The sequence below is a fragment of the Rhinoraja longicauda genome, chromosome 11, assembly GCF_053455715.1.
Source record: "Rhinoraja longicauda isolate Sanriku21f chromosome 11, sRhiLon1.1, whole genome shotgun sequence".
NCBI classification, from domain to species: Eukaryota; Metazoa; Chordata; class Chondrichthyes; order Rajiformes; family Arhynchobatidae; genus Rhinoraja; species Rhinoraja longicauda.
This window is the reverse complement of record NC_135963.1, coordinates 36,496,033-36,518,162: the sequence shown is the minus strand read 5'-3', so window position 1 is coordinate 36,518,162 and position 22,130 is coordinate 36,496,033. Positions and strand designations below refer to the sequence as shown.

At 41.3% G+C, this 22,130-nt stretch overlaps 1 protein-coding gene across 2 annotated transcripts in view; it reads right to left on the bottom strand.

Moving 5' to 3' along the window:
* The window catches only part of astn1 (astrotactin 1), a 1,605,092-nt gene that overhangs the window by 1,003,757 nt on the left and 579,205 nt on the right, over nucleotides 1-22,130 (bottom strand). For both annotated transcript variants that reach the window (XM_078407397.1, XM_078407398.1), the window contains exon 4: nucleotides 7,221-7,370. In XM_078407397.1, coding sequence (XP_078263523.1) covers nucleotides 7,221-7,370 — 150 coding nt within the window. The remainder of the gene's footprint in view (nucleotides 1-7,220; nucleotides 7,371-22,130) is intronic.

The window sequence follows — 22,130 nt, the reverse complement described above, 5'->3', positions numbered from 1 at the left end:
CGTACAGGTTTAAGGTTAATTGGCTATGGTAATAAATTGTCCCTTGTGTGAAGGATAATGGTAGTGCACGGGGATCGCTGGTCGGCGCAGACTCGGTGGGCCAAAGGGGTTGTTGTTGCGCTGTATCTCTAAACGTAACTAAACTAATTGAGATTGTAATGGGTTTGTTTTCATAACTGTTGACACCGTGTTGATTGTAGAAATATCTCCATCTAAGTATATGTTCTGAGTTATTGCAAATTCATCAAGTGAACAACAATTTCCGTGATGCTGAGTGCAGGACACAGTGAAAGTGGTAGGGGATGAGTCAAATGGTTCATTTCTGTGCAATAAATTACAATGATTCTCAAATCACATATTGACACAGATATTTACAACTAAAAAATGAAGGATAATTTAAGATATCAGGGTTAAGGAATCAAGAACTAAAAGACATTGGCTTAAGATGAGATGGGAAAGAGTTAATAGAACCTTTGAGGCAACCTTTTCACTCAGAGGACACTGGCAGATGGAACCAGCTGCTAAGGAAGGAAGCCAAGGCAAGAGCAATAACAACACTTAAAAGACATTTGGACAGGTACATGGATAAGAAGGGATTGGGGGGATATGGGGGGATATGGGCAAAATGCTAGCAAACAGCCTTGGTGGAGCATCTTGGTTGACATGGACGAGTTTGGCTGAAAGACCCGTTTCCATGCTGTATAATGACTCTATAATTAATGAATGGTAAGGCTGGAAATTCTGAATTATTTCACTGTTTTTGTTTGTAATGCCACTATATTTCAAGAAGACATTATTACCAGCATGAATGCACCAGATTTGTAATGGAGAAGAACAAATTGATTTCAACTGAGAATAAGCTGTGGAGGATTTTGCTCTGTGCATGTTGATGCAAAATACAGTAATTATAATTGGGCGTAAAGACTGTAATTGAGCCTGTTAAAATATTTGCATTTAATAATGAGTCAAACACTGAAAGACTTCTTAAGATTGGGGAGCAATTTCAAACGCAACTCAAAATGACAGGATTGAGAAAAAAGCCAAAACATTATGACCACTGACAAGTAAAGTGAATAACATTGATTATCTTGTTACAATGGCACCTGTCAAGGGGTGGGATATATTGGGCAGCAAGTGAATAGTCACTTCTTGAAGTTGATGTGTTGGATGCAGGAGAAATTGGGCAAGAGTAAAGACCTGAGCTACTCTGACAAGGGCCAAATTGTTATGGCCAGACAACTGGGTCAGAGCATCTCTGAAACGGCAGGGCTTGTGGGGTGCTCCCGGTCAGCAGTGGTGAGTACCCACCGACAGTGGTCCGAGGAGGGACAAACCACAAACTAGCAACAGGGTGTTGGGTGCCCAAGGCGCATTGATGCGTGAGGGCAACGTAGGCTATCCCGTCTGGTCCGAACCGACAGAATGTCTACCGTGGCACAAGTCACGGAAAATGTTAATGGTGGTCACGGGAGGAATGTGTCACAACACACAGTGCATCACACCCTGCTGTGTATGGGGCTGCACACGGAGGACCAACGGCATATTAGGAAGGTGGTCATAATGTTTTGGCTGATCAGGTCATAATGTTTTGGCTGATCAGTGTAAGTCATTATGAAAGGATACTGAAGGAGTGGTAGAATTCAGTCCAAGTAGGCTAGTGGTCCAAGTGGAAAAGTAGGGAATCAAATGTTTTGAGACGGGCAAAGGGTAGGTCAAACCATATGTATAAGAAGATAACTACAGATGCTGGTACAAATCGAAAGTTTTTATTCACAAAATGCTGGAGTAACTCAGCAGGTCAGGCAGCATCTCGGGAGAGAAGGAATGGGTGACGTTTCGGGTCGAGACCCTTCTTCTGTATGGTAGGTCAAACCAGATGGACCTGATTAAATGTTTTTGAAGAAATGACTAAAATAGTGAATAGGGAATATCATATAAATAAGGTGCAAATATATTTGTTAATGTCCTTGTAAATGCCTGTTGCATAATATGAAGCCCATGGGATTAAGTAGTATATATTGATCGGCACAGGAAATTATCTGAGCAGCAGGAGACCGTAGAGATAATGGACATGTGCTCCAATTGGTAGAATGACACTTGTGGCACACTGTAAAAAGACACCACAGAGAGCATACTGTGTTGCATCACAGCTACATTCAGTAACAACTCTGCCCAAGACTGTAAGAAACTACAGAGAGTTGTTGATGTAGCCCTGTCCATCACACAGACCAGACTTCCCACCATTGCCTCCATCTATTCTTCATGCTAGCATGGAAAAGCAGCCAACATAATCAAAGTCTTGTTCCAGCCCGGTCATTCGTTCTTCTACCTGCTCCCATCCACCTGAAGGTACAGAAGCTTGAAAGCACAGACCACCAGATTCAGAAACAGCTTCTTCCACCCTTTATTCAGGCTTCTGGATGGTCTTTCTATAAGGTAGGGTATGGTCTGATTCACCTCTACCTTATTGTGGGCATTGGACTTTGTAAATGGAAACAGCACTACATTGCTGAAAACTATATTCTGCACACTGTATCTTTCCCTTTGCTCTTTCTATTGTACTTGAGTTTGATTTGATTGCATTCATGCATTGCATATTCTGATTTGATCGCAGGCAAAACACATGACGATAATAAACCTAGATCTAAGAATCTGTGCTAAAGCCAAAATTAATTGATGAGTTCATCATTGAGTATGGTGAAGAACGTTAAGCACCCGAATTTCTTGATGACATAAAAATAAGCAGTGTTGAAGTATAAAGAGTTTGTGATGACATGGTGATATCAACATGTTAAGTCAACAGGCTAAATTAATGCAAATAGATTTTAGTTCAGGCAAACACGAGTTCACTGACCTTAGACCTACAAAGGATAGAATCAGAGACTGTCTTCATGGTGAAAAGTCTGAAGAATCCAATGAGACGTAAGTCTATACATCGATCGATAAGGTATTGCAGTTGGGGCAGGAAAGTAATTAAAAAATGATCAACTAATATCAATGGGAGAGACCAGAGGGCGCAGCCTCAGAATCAAAGGATGTTCCTATAGAATAGAGATGAGGGGGAATTTATTTAGCCAGAGGGTGGTAAATCTGTGGGATTAATTGCCACATATGGCTATGGAGGCCATGTTATTGGGTATTTTAAAACCAGTTTGATAGGTTTTTGATTAGTAAGGGCACAGGGAGAAAGCAGGAGAATGGGGTTGATTGGAAAAAATAATTCAGCCATGATCAAATGGCAGAGCAGACCCAATGGACTAAATGGCTTAATTGTGCTGTTATGTCTTTTAAGGTCTAAAACTTAACTTTACCTCTGGAGAATTGGAGATAAAATGCAATGAATCATACCACAAATACACTAAGTCCTTGACCAGCCACAGTGACCACCCTGACAGCAGTTCTGGGCCTAAACTTCAGGACTAATATTTGGCCTTGCAAGGTACGCAGTGATGAACAACACCAGAATTTGTAATGACTAAAAATTAAGAGCAGAAGTTAAAAAAAGTCTGGAAATTGGATGGTTAGGAGGTGATACATTTGTTTTGTTTTTCAAAGATTTAAAAGGGACCAGATGGGGTAGCTGGAAAGAAACTAAAGGGCCTGTCCCACTTAGTTGATTTTTTAGGCAACTGCCGGCGACTGTCAAATTCGTAGCAGATCGCCAAAATTTTCTTTTACCCAACGACAATGACCACGACAATGACCACGACAATGACCACGACAATGCCAAGTCAGGTCAAGATTAGACCGTCTTTGGAAACATCGCGAAATTCCCACGCTGTCAATGCTTCTCTGGCATCCTCATTTTCGCTGAAATCATTGACAAGTCGGTAATTACTTGAGAGTTTTGAAATATAACATCTTGCCCGGGTTACTTGAAAACCAAGCTTCACGGTAACTAGGCATAAACCGGATTGGCTTCCAGTTTACTAATAGCAGTATTAAGAAATTTAATTTTAAAAGTGGTTAAATGGATTTTTGTGCGGAGTGTGGGCATTCTGTGAAAATCTACGGGAGATGCATATCTGGTTTCTGGGTTATATATCTGGGTTGGAAGCCTACTTTAAATGTAATCGCTGATGGCCATAAACATCGCAAAAATTCCCACACTTACCTGACCGTCAAACTGTCACCTCCAATCTACCTGTCAAATGTCCTGACGGTAAATAAATTGGTTAAACTGGTTAAATTGGTTAAATTGGTTTTATGGTATCTCAAATGACTTTACTTAATTTAATATTACGTGCTTCTAAATGCATCTAAGAAAACCTAGCAAACCTGGGGACAGCATGCGACAGCGCCCGCAATAAGCAACGATACCTGGCGACAAGCCGGCTGTCGCCGAGAAATTTCATACCGGATGATTTCTCAGCGACGCGCCAAGATCCACTACGATTCTCTGAAGACACCTCACGATCATGCCCGCAACACCCCAGCGAACTGTCAGCGACAGCCTAGTCGCCGGCAGTCGCCTTAAAACTGCTTAAGTGGGACAGGCCCTTAATTCAGGAGTCTGAAGAAGGGTCTTGACCCAAAACATTAATTATCCATGTTCTCCAGAGATGCTGCCTGACTTCCTTTTACTCCAGCACTTGTGTCCTTTTGTGAAGAAACTAATTCAACTCATTAGGCCCGGCGGACAAAAGATTATGTTTAAGACAATTGGAGTCAGTCCTTTCAGGAGTAAAGTGGCAATCAGTACCAGGTTGATCATTAATTTTAATTCTGAGTTTAATAGACTTGTAATCATCAAAATGCACAAGGAGTTTGGGGAACCTAAAGATACAGGGGCTCCCCGGGCTACAGAAGACCCGACTTTATTCAAATTCTCCCATAAATTTTCAAAGAATTTTTCAACAAATAATAAAATGTTTTGTGGTATTCATTAACAACTGGATACTATGTGTGTTCCAATCGTTTAGTTATATGCCATGTGAGAGAGAATATCCAATGAAATGAGAGAATTAGAGGAATTACATGTTGTATTGTTCGACTGTTTGGGTGAATATTGTTTAATTTAATTGAATGTTCAATCTAACTGTCAAGCAATATTACAGAGAATATGGAACCATATCGCCCTTCTGCTACAATTTCTGTACCAAACATGATGTCAAGATAAACTAATCTCATCTGCCTACATATGACCAATACCCCTCCAATCTCTGCCTATCTAAAAGCTTTTAAATGCCAATATCATACCTGCCTCCACAACTGCCCCAGAGGTGTTCCAGGCATCCACCACTCTCTGTGTAAAAAACTTGCCCAGCACATCTCTTTTAAACATTTCCCCTCTCACCTTAAAGCAATCCCCCCAATGGTGCAGTATTAGAGTGTATCTGACCTACAGAAAAATCATCTTACAGACAATTCTTGGACAGAGTGGATGTGGAGAGTATGTTTCCACAAGTGGGAGAGTCTAGGATCAGAGGTCACAGCCTCTGAATAAAAGGACATATCCTTAGAAAGGAGATGAGGATTTCTTTAATCAGAGGGTGGTGAATCTGTGGAATTTATTGCCACATAAGGTTGAGGAGACTAAGTCAATGGCTATTTTTAAGGTGGAGATTGACAGACTCTTGATTAGTAAGGGTGTATGAGGAAAAGATAGGAGAATGAGGTTGAGAAAGATAGATTAGCCATAATTGAATGGCAGAATTGACTAAATGGGCCGAATGGCCTAATTCTGTTCCTATAACCAATGAATTTATTAATTTATGAATTATCAGGAGCAGAATCCTTGTGTAACCTGGGGCTTCCTGTATATGTAGCTGACCATTGATCTGCCATGATCTGACTAAATGGAATCTTGAAAAGTTAAATAGCCTACCGCCTCAGTTAGATTATTAAATTTATTAAATTTTTTTAATTCATCAGCAATAACAGATGTAGAGCTATGCATTCAGTTGTGGGAATTATGCAAAACTATGACACGGCACTGAAGCATGAAAGGGAAGATTCCAGTTATTAAATAAATAAATGCCTACTGAAGTTATATCCATTCCCAGTGGGGAAAGAAGAAACTGGAATTAGCGTAAAAATCTACCTCAAACATTTTAACTGGTAGAACAAACTAATAAGGTTGATTTAGAGAAACATTTTTATGGTTATGAAGCAAACAGTTGTGGGCATGATTAAGCAAGGAAACCTTAATCTGAAATTAGCGTGGGGAATAATTTATTGATCAAGGAATAACTGACTAAATTTATAATTTTATTTTAACCAAGTGGACCAAGTGGACCAAGTGGACCCATTGGGCCCAAGCCTCTCTTGCATTGGTGCAGCACCCTCTCCTTCCCCCTTCCCCCTTCCCCTTCCCCTCCCCCTCCCCCCTCTCCCCCTCCCTCACCCCACTCCATCCCCCTCAACCCCACTTATCCTCCCTCCTCCCCCCTCCCTCCCTCCCCCACCTCCCTCTACCCCCTCCCTCCCTAGGAGATAAATTTAAACTTTAAAATGTGAATAACTTAAAAAATATAACACCGATTTCAATGAAACTTCTTCCATTAGCACCAAAGGGACAACAGTGAGCAAGGCGGGCCTAAAATTGTCGCGTATCGTTTTGGCTGTAGTTCAGGAACAACCAAACAAACAAACGAGAGATTTAGTATATAGATGAGCATCCCTCCAGTTCACTCCCGGTGAAGATTACTTCCCATTCCCCTCAATGTTCTTTAGTTTTAGTTTTAATTTTGGAGATGTAGCATGGAAACAGGCCCTTCAGTCCACACCGACCATAGATCACCTGTTCACACTAATTCTTTGTTATCCCACTTCCTCATCTACTCCCGACAAACTAGGCACAATTTACAGAGGCTAATTAAATCACAAACTTGCATGTCTTTGGAATGTGGTTGGAAACCGAAGCACATGGTGGAAACCTACACGGTCCCAGGGAGAAGATGCAAATCCCACACAGACACCGCCCGAGGTCAGGATCACACCCGGGTTTCTGGCGCTGTGAGGCAGCAGCTCCACCACCTGCACCAATGTGCTGCCCTTACTTATTTCTTCCATTTTCATCAACTGAAAGTTTTCTTTCTAGTTGTTGACGGGGCCCTTTGCCTCTCTTTTGTTCACAAAAAGGATTATTCAGCTGAACTCACATTCAAATAATAAAAATGTTCTTTAGAAAATAAACACACAGTATGTTGAAAACTCTGGAGAAAACGGACAGGATTTTCTTTCAAAGCCAACTTTGATAAGTACACTGCATGACTGACCTCTGGATTTATTGGTGAAACGCTTCCTCTGTCCACCGGAGGTGCTGCGTGGGAGGAGAGCTGTCTGTTGGTGGCTGATGTCCACAGGGCTGGTGGCGAGGAAGTTCTCTTTGTACTTATTCATGAGGGACAACTTGGTAGTATCACTTCCTGTTGGGGTAAAAGAATAAAGTAATCACATTACATCCACTACATGTTTATTCTATCACATCAAAGGATCCGATCACTGAAAGCTTTATATTCCATGCCCTAGTCTGCATTATTCCACAAGATAGCGTGGATGTGGGGAGGATGTTTCCACAAGTGGGGAGTCTAGGACCAGAGGGCACAACCTCAAAATAAAAGGACATGTCTAACGGTATGAATTTCTTTATCCAGAGGGTGGTGAATCTGTGGAATTAATTGCCAAAGATGGCTGTGGAGGCCTTCATTGGATATTTTTAAAGCTGAGATTAATAGGTTCTTAGTTAGTAAGGGTGTAAAAGGTTACAGGAAGAAGGCAGAAGAATGGGGCAGAGAGTAAAATACATCAGGCATGATTGAATGGCGGAGCAGACTCGATGGCCTAATTCTGCTGCCATGTCTTATGATCTTCTGAAATTGATAAGGTCTATTCCATGATGTTTGAACATAAGAATCAATAACATAATGCCTGTGACAGTTATTGAAATGTAAAACCCACACTTACTGGAAACCTAAATAACAGGAACACCCATCCAATATTTTTTAATAAGAAAGGATTAGTGGTCGGAATTGGTGCCACATGGATTCAATAGGTTGGGCAACTTGCATTGCCGTTAAGCTGGAAAGAGAGGACCTGAGCATTCGGGAAGGCTGGGCAGGCTAGGACTTTATCATTTAGAGTGCAGGAGACTGAGGAGTGATCTTACAGAGGTGTGTAAAATCACACCTTTGTAAGATCACTCCTCAGTCTCCTGCACTCTAAAGGGGAATAGACAGAGTGAATGCACAAAGACTTTTACCCAGAGTGGTGGAATCAAGAACCAGAAAACATTGGTTTAAAGTGAGAAGGAAATGATTTAATGGCAACCTGCGGGACAACATTTCCATATAGAGGGCTGAGGGTCTGTGGAACTAGCTGCCAAAGGGGGTAGTTGAACAGGTACTATAACAGCATTTAAAATACATTTGCACAAGTATATGGATAGGAAAGGTTTGAAGGGATATGGGCTAAATGCAGGCAGGTAGGACCAGCACAGATGAGGCATCATGGTCTGCATTGCCAAGTTTGGACGGAAGAATCTGTTTCCGTGCTGTTTGACTCTACGACTGTGTGCAAATATTGAGTTTATTGGGCCAATGCTCATTGAAACTGGAATGATCAATTTGAAATAGACATAGAAACATAGAAAATAGGTGCAGGAGTAGGCCATTCGGCCCCAAGCCAGCACCACCATTCAATATGATCATGGCTGACCATCCAGAATCAGTACCCTGTTCCTGTTTTCGCCCCATTCCTTCGATTCCATTAGCCCTAGGAGCTAAATCTAACTCTCTCTTGAAAACATCCAGTGAATACAGGTATGTAGGTTAATTGGCTGGGTAAATGTAAAAATTGTCCCTAGTGGGTGTAGGATAGTGTTAATGTACGGGGATCGCTGGGCGGCACGGACTTGGTGGGCCGAAAAGGCCTGTTTCCGGCTGTATATATATATGATATGATATGATAATTGGCCTCCACTGCCTTCTATGGCAGAGAATTACACAGATTCACAACTCTCTGGCTGAAAATGTTTTTGCTCATTTCAGTCCTAAATGGTCTACCCCTTATTCTTAAACGGTGACCCCCTAGTTCTGGACTCCCCCCAACATCAGGAACAATTTTCCTGCATTTAGCCTGTCCAATCAGTTAAGAATTTTATATCACTGATTCTAGGAGAATTAATAGCAGAATGAATGCCCAGAAGCAATTTCCTCCAGTTTAGGAAACTGGGAGCATGGAGAATGATCTCAGGATGAATATTTAGTAATTTAAGACAAAGACGAGAAGAAATTTATTTGGGCAGAATCTTTGGAAGAAAGGTTGTGAATACTCAGTCACAGAGTATGTTCATGGCTGAGAAAAATAGATTTTCAAGAGATTAATTGATTGAAAGGGTGCAAGGATTTTCTGCGAAAGGTTTGAATCAGCCATGCCTTTAATGTAGTTTTACTAAATCTGTTACAATCTGAATGTGTTCTTCCTATTGCATCAAAGGATCTAATCACAAAAAGACTGCCTTACTCTGCAATTACTCGACTAGCTTTTATAATCGTATTCTCAGGTAGTTTACACGATGTGAAATCTATTTCACGGTCTTTGACGCAAGAATTCATAATGTAATTCAAATGCCTGGAATTCAAAAGTTAAAAAGTGCAGTTGCTGCAAATATAAATAAAAAGCAAAACATGCTGTGAACACTCAGCAGGTCAGGCAGCATATGAGGAGAGAGAAACAGGGTTAATATTTCATTTATCCTGAGAGCATTCGTAATTTAGGGGGAACAATTTCGAAGCAGTGGGTATAGGCCCATTCGAGATTTAATTTTTCACCGTAAGACCACCCTGGAACATTTAGCTTATTGTAATATTGAGGGCCTGCATGACCCATTCCTTCTCCAATTCAGAATATAGAACAGCACAGCACGGGATCAAGCCCCTCGGCTCATATTGTTTACACCAAATGATGCAAGGTTAAAATGATCTCTTCTGACTGCACATGATCCATATCTCTTTATTCCTTGCACTTCCATCTGCTTATCTAAAAGCCTCTTAATTGCCATGATCATATCTGTCTCCACCATCACCCCTGGCCATGCATCCCTGGCCCCCACCACTCTCTGCATAAAAAACATCCCCCGCACATCTCCACTAAACTTTCACTCTCTCACCTTATAACGATGCCCTCCATTTGGACATTTTCACCCTTGGAATAAGGTTCTAACAATCTACGCTTCTCATAATTGTATTTGCTTCTATCAAGTCTCCCCTCAACCTCAGAGGTCCCAGATAAATTTGTTCAGTGTTATCGTACATTTACATATTACCTGTAGCTCAAAGAAACTCATCCCAATCGATATTATACCTTTGTTTACAAACACAAACTCAAGTGATATACTTGAGCCTGACCTGCTGAGTTACTCCACCATTTTGTGAATAAATACCTTCAAGTGATATACTTTATACTTTGAAACCTCAACTCGAGTGATATGTTGAGTGAACATTAAAAATTCTAGCATTGGCACAGTAAAGGTGTGAAAAAGTTCCACAGATTCAAATGAGTCAAAGCTAAATAATTTACCCAAATCTAGCTCACAAATGGTACCATCATCAAATCAGCAGAGCTGACCAAAAATTATCCACTTGATTTAAAACTGGGAGTAAACTCAGCACAATTTTCACTGGTATAATATCCACTGTAATATTCAAATACAGAGTATATTTATTGCAAACCAAAAATGTTCTCACATGTACAAAAGCACGATGAGGCTTCCAATGGAATAAATCTGCATCCGTAATTTTGTACGTACTAGCAAGCTGTTCAAACATAATCAGACCATTTAATGCTCCTGGATGTATTCTCTCAAGCATAGGACTGACCAATATACTGCTCACACTTATAGCGACATTGTTTAAAAAGTGCAAGAAAGAATCCTGGCTACAGGTGCTTGTTTGCACATTTTCTCCGTGACCTGCAAGGTTTTTCTCCGAGAACTTCGGTTTCCTCCCACACTCCAAAGACGTACAGGTTTGTAGGTTAATTGGCTTGGCATAAATGTAAATTTTTAAAAGTTAAAAAATTGGCCCCAGTGTAGGATAGTGTTAATGTGCGAGGATCACTTGTCGGTGCAGACTTGGTGGGCCGAAGGGCCTGTTTCTACGCTGTATCTCTAAACTAAACTAACCTAAACTCAAACGTAGATATCTGTAAATGTCTGTTCATTGAAGAGCTTGTTTTTAGTACTTTTCCTGAACAATATAAAGGTATCTCAAACTATAAGCAGGAAGGTCTAGTCTCACCCCAGACACTCCCTCTTCTCCCCTCTCAGGCAAGAGGTACAGAAGTTGAAAACACATACCTCCAAATTCAGGGCTTCTTCCCAGTTGTAATCAGGCAACTGAGCCATCCTATGAACAGCTAGAGAGCGGTCTACATCTTTGGAGTCTCTCGGACTATCTTTAATCAGACTTTCATGGACTTTACCTTGAACTAAACTTTATTCCCTTTATCATTTATATACACTGTGGATGGCTTGATTGTAATCATGTATGGTCTTTCCACTAACTGGATTGCACGCAACAAAAAAGCTTTTCATTGTACCCCTGTACACGTGGCAATAGCATATTAAAGTAAATTAACTTGTGAACTAGATTAGTGAAACTTCATTTGTCACCGTTACTTCAGTTGGATCAGAATCATGAAACGACAACCCAAGTTCACAAATTATAGAAGTAGAATTAGGCTATTCGGCCCATTGAGTCCACTCCACCATTCAATCATGGCTATCTCTGCCTCCAAATCCCATTTTCCTGCCTTCTCCCCATAACCCTTGATACCCGTTCTAATCAATAATTTGTCTGTGCCTTAAAATATCCACTGACTTGGCCTCCACGGCATTGAGTTCCACAGATTAACTACCCTCTGACTAAAGAAGTTCCTCCTCAACTCCTTTGTCAAAGAGCGGCCTTTAATTCTGAGGCTATAACCTCTGGTCCTAGACTCTCCCACCAGTGGAAACATCCTTTCCACATCCACTATATCTATACCTTTCATTATTCTGTAAGTTTCAATGAGGTCCCTCCATCAACCTTCTAAACTCCAGTGAATAGAGGCCCAGTGCTGTCAAATGTTCATCATATGCTATCCCACTCATTCCTGCAATCATTCTTGTAAACCTCCTTTGGACCCTCTCCAGAGCCAGCACATCCTTCTTCAGATATGGGGCCCAAATTTGCTCACAGTGCTCCAAATGTGGCCTGACCAGTGCCTTATAGAACCCCAGCATTACATCTCTTTAACCCTATCAGCAAATTTTGTGAACACAGCCATCTGCACGCAACACAATCTATAATCAATACTTATCAGCAGAGACTGCCAGTATTTGGTAATATTTAATCATTATCATGAGTATTAATTAAAGGTAATTCAAAAACACTAATAACACGTGGATTACATTACTCGATAGCCAACTGTGATTTTGCACTTCCAGCATCTTCATTAATTGATATCCACCCCCCCAAAAAAATATATTTGTCCCAGAAATGAGCTCAAACATCATCATTAGATTAATTAATTAGATTAATACATTAATTAGATGAATACATTAATAATACATTATTAATAATTAATACATTAATACTTTCCTACAAAGAAAGGGGCGGCAAACAAGTCCTTAATACGAATATTGGCCATTTAAATATTTCAATGTGTTTGAATATCTCATATCATACCCCTGTTTTAAACTTTACGATTGTTAAGCCAGTTCTCAGAAACCCTAATATCTGAAGGGAGCTGCCTCCTCGATACAGGAAATAAGATCTGAAAAGGTGCCCCGACCCAAAACGTCACCTATCCATGTCCTCGGGAGATGCTGCTTCAGCTGCTGAGTTACTCCAGCATTTTGTGGGGGGGTTTTGTAAACCAGCAGGGCAATACAGTGGTGCAGCAGTAGACTTGCTGCCTTACAGTGCCAGAGACCTGGTTTCGATCCCGACTACGGGGGCTGTCTGTGTGGAGTTTCTACATTCTCCCTGTGGGTCTTCTCCGGGTGCTCCAGCTCCCTCCCACATTTTAAAGATGTGCAGGTTTGTAGGTTAATTGGAGTTTGTAAATGTTCCCTAGTGTGCAGGATAGAACTAGTGTACGGGTGACTGTGGTTGGCACAGACTCTGTGGGCCAGAGGCCTTGTTTCCACACTGTATCTTTAAACAGCATCTGCAGTCCTTGTGCCAGCAAATACATTTCTTTCCAGAAAGGATGGTGGGAATACCAATGGTCTTGCTTCTTTTGAAATGACAGCAGTTTCTTTCCCCACATATGCTACCTATTCGGCTGAGTATCTCCAGTATTTTCTGTTTGTTTTTTAAATTTCATATTTCCAACATCCGCAGATTTTTATTTCCAATTCTCAGTTCATGCTCTTCTCTAAATATTTAAAATTAACAGATTTATAAGACTGCAGGGAAAGAGATCAGATTTATTGGTTTGTTCTTCAAAGAGCTATCACAGACTGTGTACTTTTTCATTCATTGAATATGCATAAGATGAAACCACTTTACAAATCTAAGGTTACATTTTTCTCTCAGTCAAATGACAACATGCAATGAATTGTAAGTTATGTCACTGTGTTACTTGGGTGCAGTAGACATCACACATGCATATAAATATGATTTAAATAATTACTTTTAAATTATAATTATATTTCACCATTTCTTCACACAGAGTGGTGAGTCTGTGAAATTCTCTGCCACAGAAGGTAGTTGAGGCCAGTTCATTGGCTATATTTAAGAGGGAGTTAGATGTGGCCCTTGTGGCTAAAGGGATCAGGGGGTATGGAGAGAAGGCAGGTACAGGTTACTGAGCTGGATGATCAGCCATGATCATATTGAATGGCCGAATGGCCTACTCCTGCACCTATTTTCTATGTTTCTATGTTTCTACCACCTTAAATAAATCTCATTCATTTAGAATGAACCCATTTTATATTTGAAATAATAGGGCCACTTACTAGAGGAGGTGCAAATATGGCAAACTGCTGAAATACTTGCACACCAAGATGATTAGCCAACTAGAAATGGTTGAGTCTCACTATTACCAATTGTAAATTGAAATCAGCCATCAAAACTGAAAGAAAAGACTTACGCCACAGTTACAGTGAACAAACTTTCACAGGAGTTGGTAAGAGAGTCAGTATTGTGCTCAATGAATTTCTTCCTCGGAGAACACACTAGGATTAATTTCTGGTCACTGGGGAGTAGACTCACTTATTTCATGGGTCATTTTATTCCATTCAAATTATCTTACCAATACAATTCAAAAATCCGAATTCATTCCCAGTTGTTTTTTAAAAAGTAATATTAATTTAGGAGCTGGTCATTCAGAGATCAGGATTAAATGATAGCAAAAATTCAAAATCATAAGAATAAAAGATAGAGGGGAGGAATTGGACACCTTGCATACTGCTACAGTGCCTGTTTCCTTGACGTGAATTGGACATTACATGAATAATTAATTAGGGAACATTATTTGTTTTACACGGGACAAATTCCCAATCACATGACTTTAACCAGAAACTCAAAAATACTCAGATGTTACTTAATAAATTGATAAGCAGGAAAAAAAATCTGTCTTGGAAAAACAAGTCTTGCTGGAAAAAAACATTTCCTGTAACCTCCTGCAGTTATCAAATGCCATTGTTTCTTTAGATCCCGACCTGTCATTTTACTGCATGGGGCTATTGAAATTAATAAACAATTGCTTCCATTGACACGTGCAATGATACTCTATTAAGTCTTCCAGAATTTCAAAGTCTTAAAACAGCTCAGGTGTAATTCAGAGAATTAGCATCATGGAGTCATAGAGCATGGAAACTTACCCTTTGAACCAACGTGCCCATGCTGACCAAGATGCCCTATCTTCACTAGTCCCATCTGCCTGCATTTGGCCCAAATCCTTCTAAACTTTTGCTATCCATGTGCCTGTCCAAATGTCAGTTAAATGTTGTGATAGCACTTCCTTCAACCACCTCCTCTGGCAGCTCGTTCCATATACCCATCACCCGATGTGTGGAAAAACGTTGCCCTTTAGGTTCATATTAATTCTTTCCCTTCTCATCTTAAACCAATGTCCCCTAATTATTGATTTCCCTGCTCTGGGTAAAAGACTCTGCATTTATCCTATCTATTCCCCTCATGATCTTACATACCTCTACAAGATCAACCCTCGTCCTCCTGGGTTCCAAGTAATAAAGTCCGAGCCGACTCAACCTCATTGTGCCTTCTAATTTCACTATACAAATACAGGTGAAAATTAACCTGTGAGGAGGACTGAAAACGGTTCAGGCTGTCGAAAAATTTAATCACTAACATGTTATAAAAGATCATTAACCTGAAATGTTTATTCTATTTCTGTTCCCAATGATGCGGCCTGTTTGTTGAGTATTTCCCTTTCCATTGCAGCCACTGGGTGCTTAATCAGTTTAATAAAGGAATGATAATGCAAAAAATAAATCCTCATTTACTCTGTTCCCTTCCAGTTATTACTGAAGAGAACGTCAAGGTCATCTTCAAACTTCAGAGTGCAGAGAACAAAACAGCAAATTAAGAGCGACCATTGAACAGTCTATCAGTGCAAGGTAAATTCAATCAAACAAAAGGTAACTAACTGATCAATGCATCGAATCCCTCAGGATGCATTTGGTTACCCACAGCTGAATCGGATTCTCAAACCAAAACAAACAAAAATATTGGTTTGGTGAGTAAACCCGAGTAAAAAGCATGACACAAAGTGCTGCAGTAATTCTGTGGGCAATCTATACGTAAGAGGGCAGGGAACTATCCCCCCATATCAGTTCCATGAACTGTAATGGGTATGTGGTGTTCTCACCTACGCAGGAGGTGCAGAAGGTCATGATGGTCAGTGCCCTGGGCCTCCCAGGGTCTGCCTCAGAAGGATTGATGAAGATCAATCAAAATGACAAAGAAACATAGAACATAAACCAGTATAGCATTAGTCCACAATGTTCATGCCAAACATGATGGCAAGTTAAACCGATCTCATTTGCCTGTACATTAATTCATATCCCTCCATTCCTTGCACTTTGATGTGGCCATCTAAAAGCCTCTTAAAGCACTACCAACCTCCACCACCATCCCCATCAATGCATTCCTGGCCCCCACCATTCTGTGTAAAAAATCTTTCCCCACACATGTCCATAAAACTTTCCACCTCTCAACTTACAGCTATGCCCTCTAGTATTAGCCCTACTGTCTACCCTATCTATGCCTCATAATTTTACTTCTATCAAGTCTCCCCTTAATCCCAGAGAAATCAAAGTCTATCCAACATCTCCTGGTCGCTAAAATTCTCCAATCCAGGCAGTATTCTGCCTCCTCTCCAAAGCTTCCACTCCTTCCTGTAATGAGACTTATATAATTTTTTTTAGAGTGAATAATTTTGAGGTAAGATGAGTCTCTCTGAGCTTCTGAGGAAGAGTCATAGAATCATGGAGTTATAAAGCAAAGGAATAAACCTGGTGGCCTACATGCCAATGCCAACCTACAGTAGTTGCCTACCTGAGCTATTCCCATTTGCCTGCGATTGACCACATCCCTCTAAACCACTCATTTTCATGTGCCAGTCTAAATATCTTGTACATGTTGTAATTACACCCGTCTCTACAACTACTAATGCCCACTGCCCTTGGTATTAAAAACTTGCCCCTCAGGTTCCCATTAAATCTTTTCACACTCACCTCAAACCTATGCCCTCAAGTTTTAGACTCCCCTAGCCTGGAAAAAAGACTGTGGCCATTCATCTTATCTGGGTACCTCATGATATTATAAATCTCTACCCCCTCAGTCTCCTGCACTCCAGAGAAAAAGCACCAATGTTTCCAGCCTCTCTTTATAACTCAAATTCTCCTATCCCAGTAACATTTTTGTGAATCTTTTCTGCACCCTTTCTTACTTAATGACATCTTTCTCATAGCATATACATCAGGCTTCTGAAAGGTCCTTCTATAAGCTAGGGTATTATCTGATTCATCTCTAACACAGTGCGATCATTGGATTTTATCTCAGGAACTGATGTGCTGCAATGCAGAGAAGTATATTCTGCACTGTCTCTTCCCCTTTGCTCTATCTATGGTACTTGAGTTTGTCTTGATTGGGATCATGCATAGTCTTATTTGATAGCATGCAAAACATAGCTGATCACTGTACCCAGCACACATGACAATAATAAACATAAACTAAAAAAAGTAATCGGACCATCATTTTCATATCTAAGCTTTCACCACTTAATAATAATAATAATAATAAAAATCTCAACCTAAACATAAACGACTATAACCTAAACCTAAGATAGACACAAAAAGCTGGAATAACTCAGTGGGACAGGCAGCATCTCTGGAGAGACGGAATGGGTGACTTTTCGGATCGAGGCCCTTCTTCAGAACTTTAACCTAAATGACTATTGGGGCAGCATAGTGGCACAGCGGTAGAGTTGCTGTCTTGCAGCACCAGAGACCCAAGTTCGATTCTGACTGAGGGTGTTTTCTGTAGAGAGTTTCCACGTTCTCCCTGTGGGTGGGATTTCTATGGGTGCTCTGATTTCCTCCCACATTCTAAAGACATGCAAGTTTGTAGATTAATCGACTTCTATAAATTGCCCCTAGAGTGTCGGGTGGAAATAATGTAAAAGCGATCAATGGTTGGCATGGACGTGATGGGCCGAAGGGCTCATTTCCACCCTGTATCTCTAAAACCAAACTAAAATTAATCTAACTGCACACAATACTCCAGGGGTGGTCTCAATAATGTCATGCAGTTGTAACATGCTGTTTCAACTTACTGCCTGATTGACAGAATCAAACCGGCTATATATAAAATCAGTCTGAAACCGACCCGAAATGTCACCTATCCTATTTCTCCTGAGATGCTGCTTGACCCGTTGAGTTACTCCTGCACTTCGTGTCAATCTTCGGTATATACTAGCATCTGCAGTATATGCAGATATTTTCTACATAGTATTACTATGTAGCCTTTCTCATAGCCTGCCATATATCGTTTTCACCCTCCTGTCTACCTGTGTCGCCACACACAGAGAAATTGATGTCAACTCATTGACCTATGCTAGAACAGCCCACAATCAAGAATGTCCACACTTGGTGGCATGGTTTCTGCCTTACTGCGCTAGAGACCGGGGTTCAATCCTGACCACAGGTGCTGTCTGCACAGAGTTTGCACCTATTTCCCTTGACCTGCATGGGTTTTCTCCAGGCTCCTCTGGTTTCCTCCCACACTCTAAAGACGTGCAGGTTTGTAGGCTAATTGGCTTGGTAAAATTGTAAATTGTCTCTGGTGTGTGTAGTGTTAGTGTGCGGTGAATCGCTGTTCTGCACGGACTCGGTGGGCCAAAAGGCCTGTTTCCACGCTGTATCTCTAAACTGAACTATAAACCTCCCCACATCTCCCTTTTCGCACTGCTCATTCACTGCTCCTCACTTAACCAACCTTTGGCAGGTGACTCCACCCTTCTAAGAAACCTTCCCAGTGCTGCCCACACACATCAGCTGAATGCTAACGAAGACAGACTGTGTGAATTTGGATGGGGGGTCATTCTGCCAGGTTTGAATTAAGCATACACCACATATTGCTTTCAAATTTATCTGCAATCAGTTCTGATCCAGTAGCTAATCATCACTGGAATGAGCACAAATTTCATTTAGATTCACAAACCTGTCTCCGAAATGAATAACTAATTGACTGTTGGATTTTTTTTTAAAGGTAATAGCTGAATTTTCGCTGTTGCAATTTGTGATTAATAGCCCTTGGGAAATAAAGATAATGGTTCCCAGCATTATTGCCAGAGATTTTGCCCACAATTAGAATGCACTGAGATGGTCTGAGACTACTCATTAACCACCAAAGCCGGAGATGCACTCCGAGGTGTCTTTCACGAGGACAGATTGAGATGTATCCCTGAAAATATAATTTTGCTATAGTGCCGTATAGAAAACTGAAAATCCAAATTGGCAGGGTTCAAATTAGCATCAAAGCAAGGTAATTTGACTTAAATTTTGCAATTAGCTATCTCTTCTACAGATGCACCATAGAAAGCATACGGTTGGGTTATATCACAGCTTGGTTTGGAAACAGCTCCGCCTAAGACCACAAGTAATTGCAGAGAGTTGTGGCTGTGGCCCAGTCCATCACACAGACCAGATTCCCCAGCATTGACTCCATTTGCACTGCATGCTGCCTTGGAAAAGCAGCCAACCTAATTTAAATTAACGTCAGACAGAACTACCATGAGTCACATCTTCCCATCTCCACCCCTTTCCGCAGAGACCATTCCTTCTACAACTCCCTGGTTAACTCGTCCCTTCCCACCCAAACCATCCTCACCTGCAACACCTGTCCCTATATCTCCTCTGTCGACTCTGTCCAGGGACCCAAACATCCTTTCAGGTAAGGCAGTATTTCACTTGCACCTTCTCCAACCTCATCTACTGTATCCCACTGTTCCAGGGGTGAACTCCTATATATCGGTGAGACCAAGCGCAGACTGGGCGATCGTTTCGCTGAACACCTTCGCTCAGTCTGTCTTGGCCTACACAATCTCTTAGTTGTCAAACACTTTAACTCCCCTTCCCATATTGAACTTTCTGTCCTGGGCCTCCTCCATTGCCAGAACGAGGCCAAACACAAATTGGAAGAACAGCACCTCATATTTTGCTTTGGCAGCTGACAACCCAGCTGTATGAATATTGATTCAAGCAACCCTTGCATTCCCTCTCTCTCCATTTCTCCCCCACCTTAGTCATTGAACTAGTTTCACTGTTGTTCTGTTGAGTTTCACGGTCTGTGTAGCTCATTATCACCAAGCCCACAGCCAACAATGGACCAATGCCGGCTCCGCCTTTCTTTAATCATCATTACTTTTTACATTTCTTTCAGTAATTTGTTCTATATCTCTCTATATCACCGTCTCTATCTCTCATTTCTCGTTCCCCTGACTCTCAGTCTGAAGAAGGGTCTCGACCCAAAACGTCACGTATTCCTTTTCTCCAGAGATGCTGCCTGACCTGCTGAGTTACTCCAGTATTTTGTCCCTAACAACCTAATCAAAGACTTGACTCACCTCGATCATTCTTCCTTCTCACTGCTCCCAGTGGGCATAAGAAGCAGCAGGTTGAAAACATGCACCACCAGACCCAGGAACAGCTCCTTCCCCTCTTATCAGGCTTCTGAACAGTCCTTCCACAAGCTAGGCTACTGAGCAATTCACCTCTACTCCCACCGCGATAATTGGACTTAGTCTCTTGAATAATGCGGCACAATGTTGAGAACTATATTCTGGACCTTTCTCTTTGCTCAACCTATTGTAATTGAGTTTGGCTTGGTTATATTTATGTGTTGTATTACCTGAATTGATCGGTAGCATGTAAAACAAAGCTTTTCATGTATCTCAGCATACATGACAATAATAAACCTTATTGCACTTGATTTTGTTCTACTTAGGAAATTTACTGTGTTCTCAAAGTTCTGTATAAACACTACCAATCTTAATGGGCAGCAACTATTATCAAACGATTACTCAGCAAATGGGGAAAACAATTGCATTGATAAAATTCAACCAACATCCTCGAGAGGTCTCGAAGCATGTAATGGTCGATGAATTCTCTTTGAACCAGTAATTAGTCAATTTATGAAATGGATGCATTCCTGGCAAATGTTGCATTAGCAGGCTTCTCACAAACCATGAAGGTTGATCAAAATGCACCGTGGACACATCAGTACAGCACTTACTAAAAGGCTGGGGTGGGGTGCTATCGTTAGAGCGAGAAATTGCCACATAAATTGAAATCACATACCATGGAGACAATAGCATTGGAACAAAAAATCATAAGTCAAACATCCATACATCGAGGCATTGCTGTAATGTTATTCCCATTATTGAGGCAAATGGAGCAGAGACTTGCATGCGCAAGTTTCAACACTGCACATTTGGAAAACAATTTGGCTGCTTTGGTCCAGAGATTAATATCCAGAACACAAGAACTCGTCTGTTCGAACATTGCCTGGGGATATTTTAAGTCCACCTGTAAAAGCAGCTGGTGTTTAATAGTTCCTCTGGGAGGTGGTATGGCAGTCATGCAGTGCCACACTGTACCAGCTCTAAATGCCTCTATTACGTTTGGGATGATGGACACACACACACACATACGGGGGTGACACACATGGACACAAACACACACGCGGACACGGGGACGGACACGCACACACAGAATGGCACAGCAGGAGACCTGGGTTTGATCCCGACTTCAGGTTCTGTCTGTGTGGAGATTGTACGTTCTTACTGTGACCACGTGGGTTTACTCTGGGTGCTTTGGTTCCGAAGACATGCAGGTTTGTAGGTTAATTGGCTTCTGTAAATTGCTCCTATTGTCTAGGATGCAAAAGTGGGATAACATAGAACTAGTGTAAGGGTGGTCGAAAACTAAACTACACAAAACACACACACTGCCACTGAAGATTGGGGGGGGGTGCTTGAGTGTGAGCTGGAAAAGCTGGCTCAGCATTCTTAGTTGAAACGTTTGTTGCCCATGAATGTTCCAAGTAAAAAGAAAGCTTCAAAAAGGATAACTTGTATTCATATATCTTTTCTCGTAGAGTGAATACAGCATGAACCAAGCCCTTCGCGTCACCAAATTCATTTTCACTACTCCCAGTTTATATTATCGCCACATTCCCATCCACCTCAGCTAGATTCCATCATGAACCAATACTCTCTTGAACCTCTACAGGTGTACAGTAGAGAGCATATTGACTATTTGCATCACAGTCTGATTCGGCAACTTGAAAGTCCAGGAATGAAAAAAGATTGCAAAAAGTGATGCTCGCTGCCCAGCCCATCACAGGTACTGACCTCCCCACCAGCCAAGAGGTCGAAAAGAGGCACTACCTTAAAAATGGCAGCCAGTATCATCCAAGGTCCACAAAACGTTGGCCGCGCTCTCATTTCACTCCTACCATCGGGAAGAAGGTACATGAGTCTGAAAACTGTGACCACCAGGTTCAAGAATAGCTTCTTCCCAACTATCAGGAGGCTTTTAAACACTGCACAACACTAACTTTAACTATAAAGCAGGGCCATTTTTACAGCATTATGAAGCCCCGGGCAAA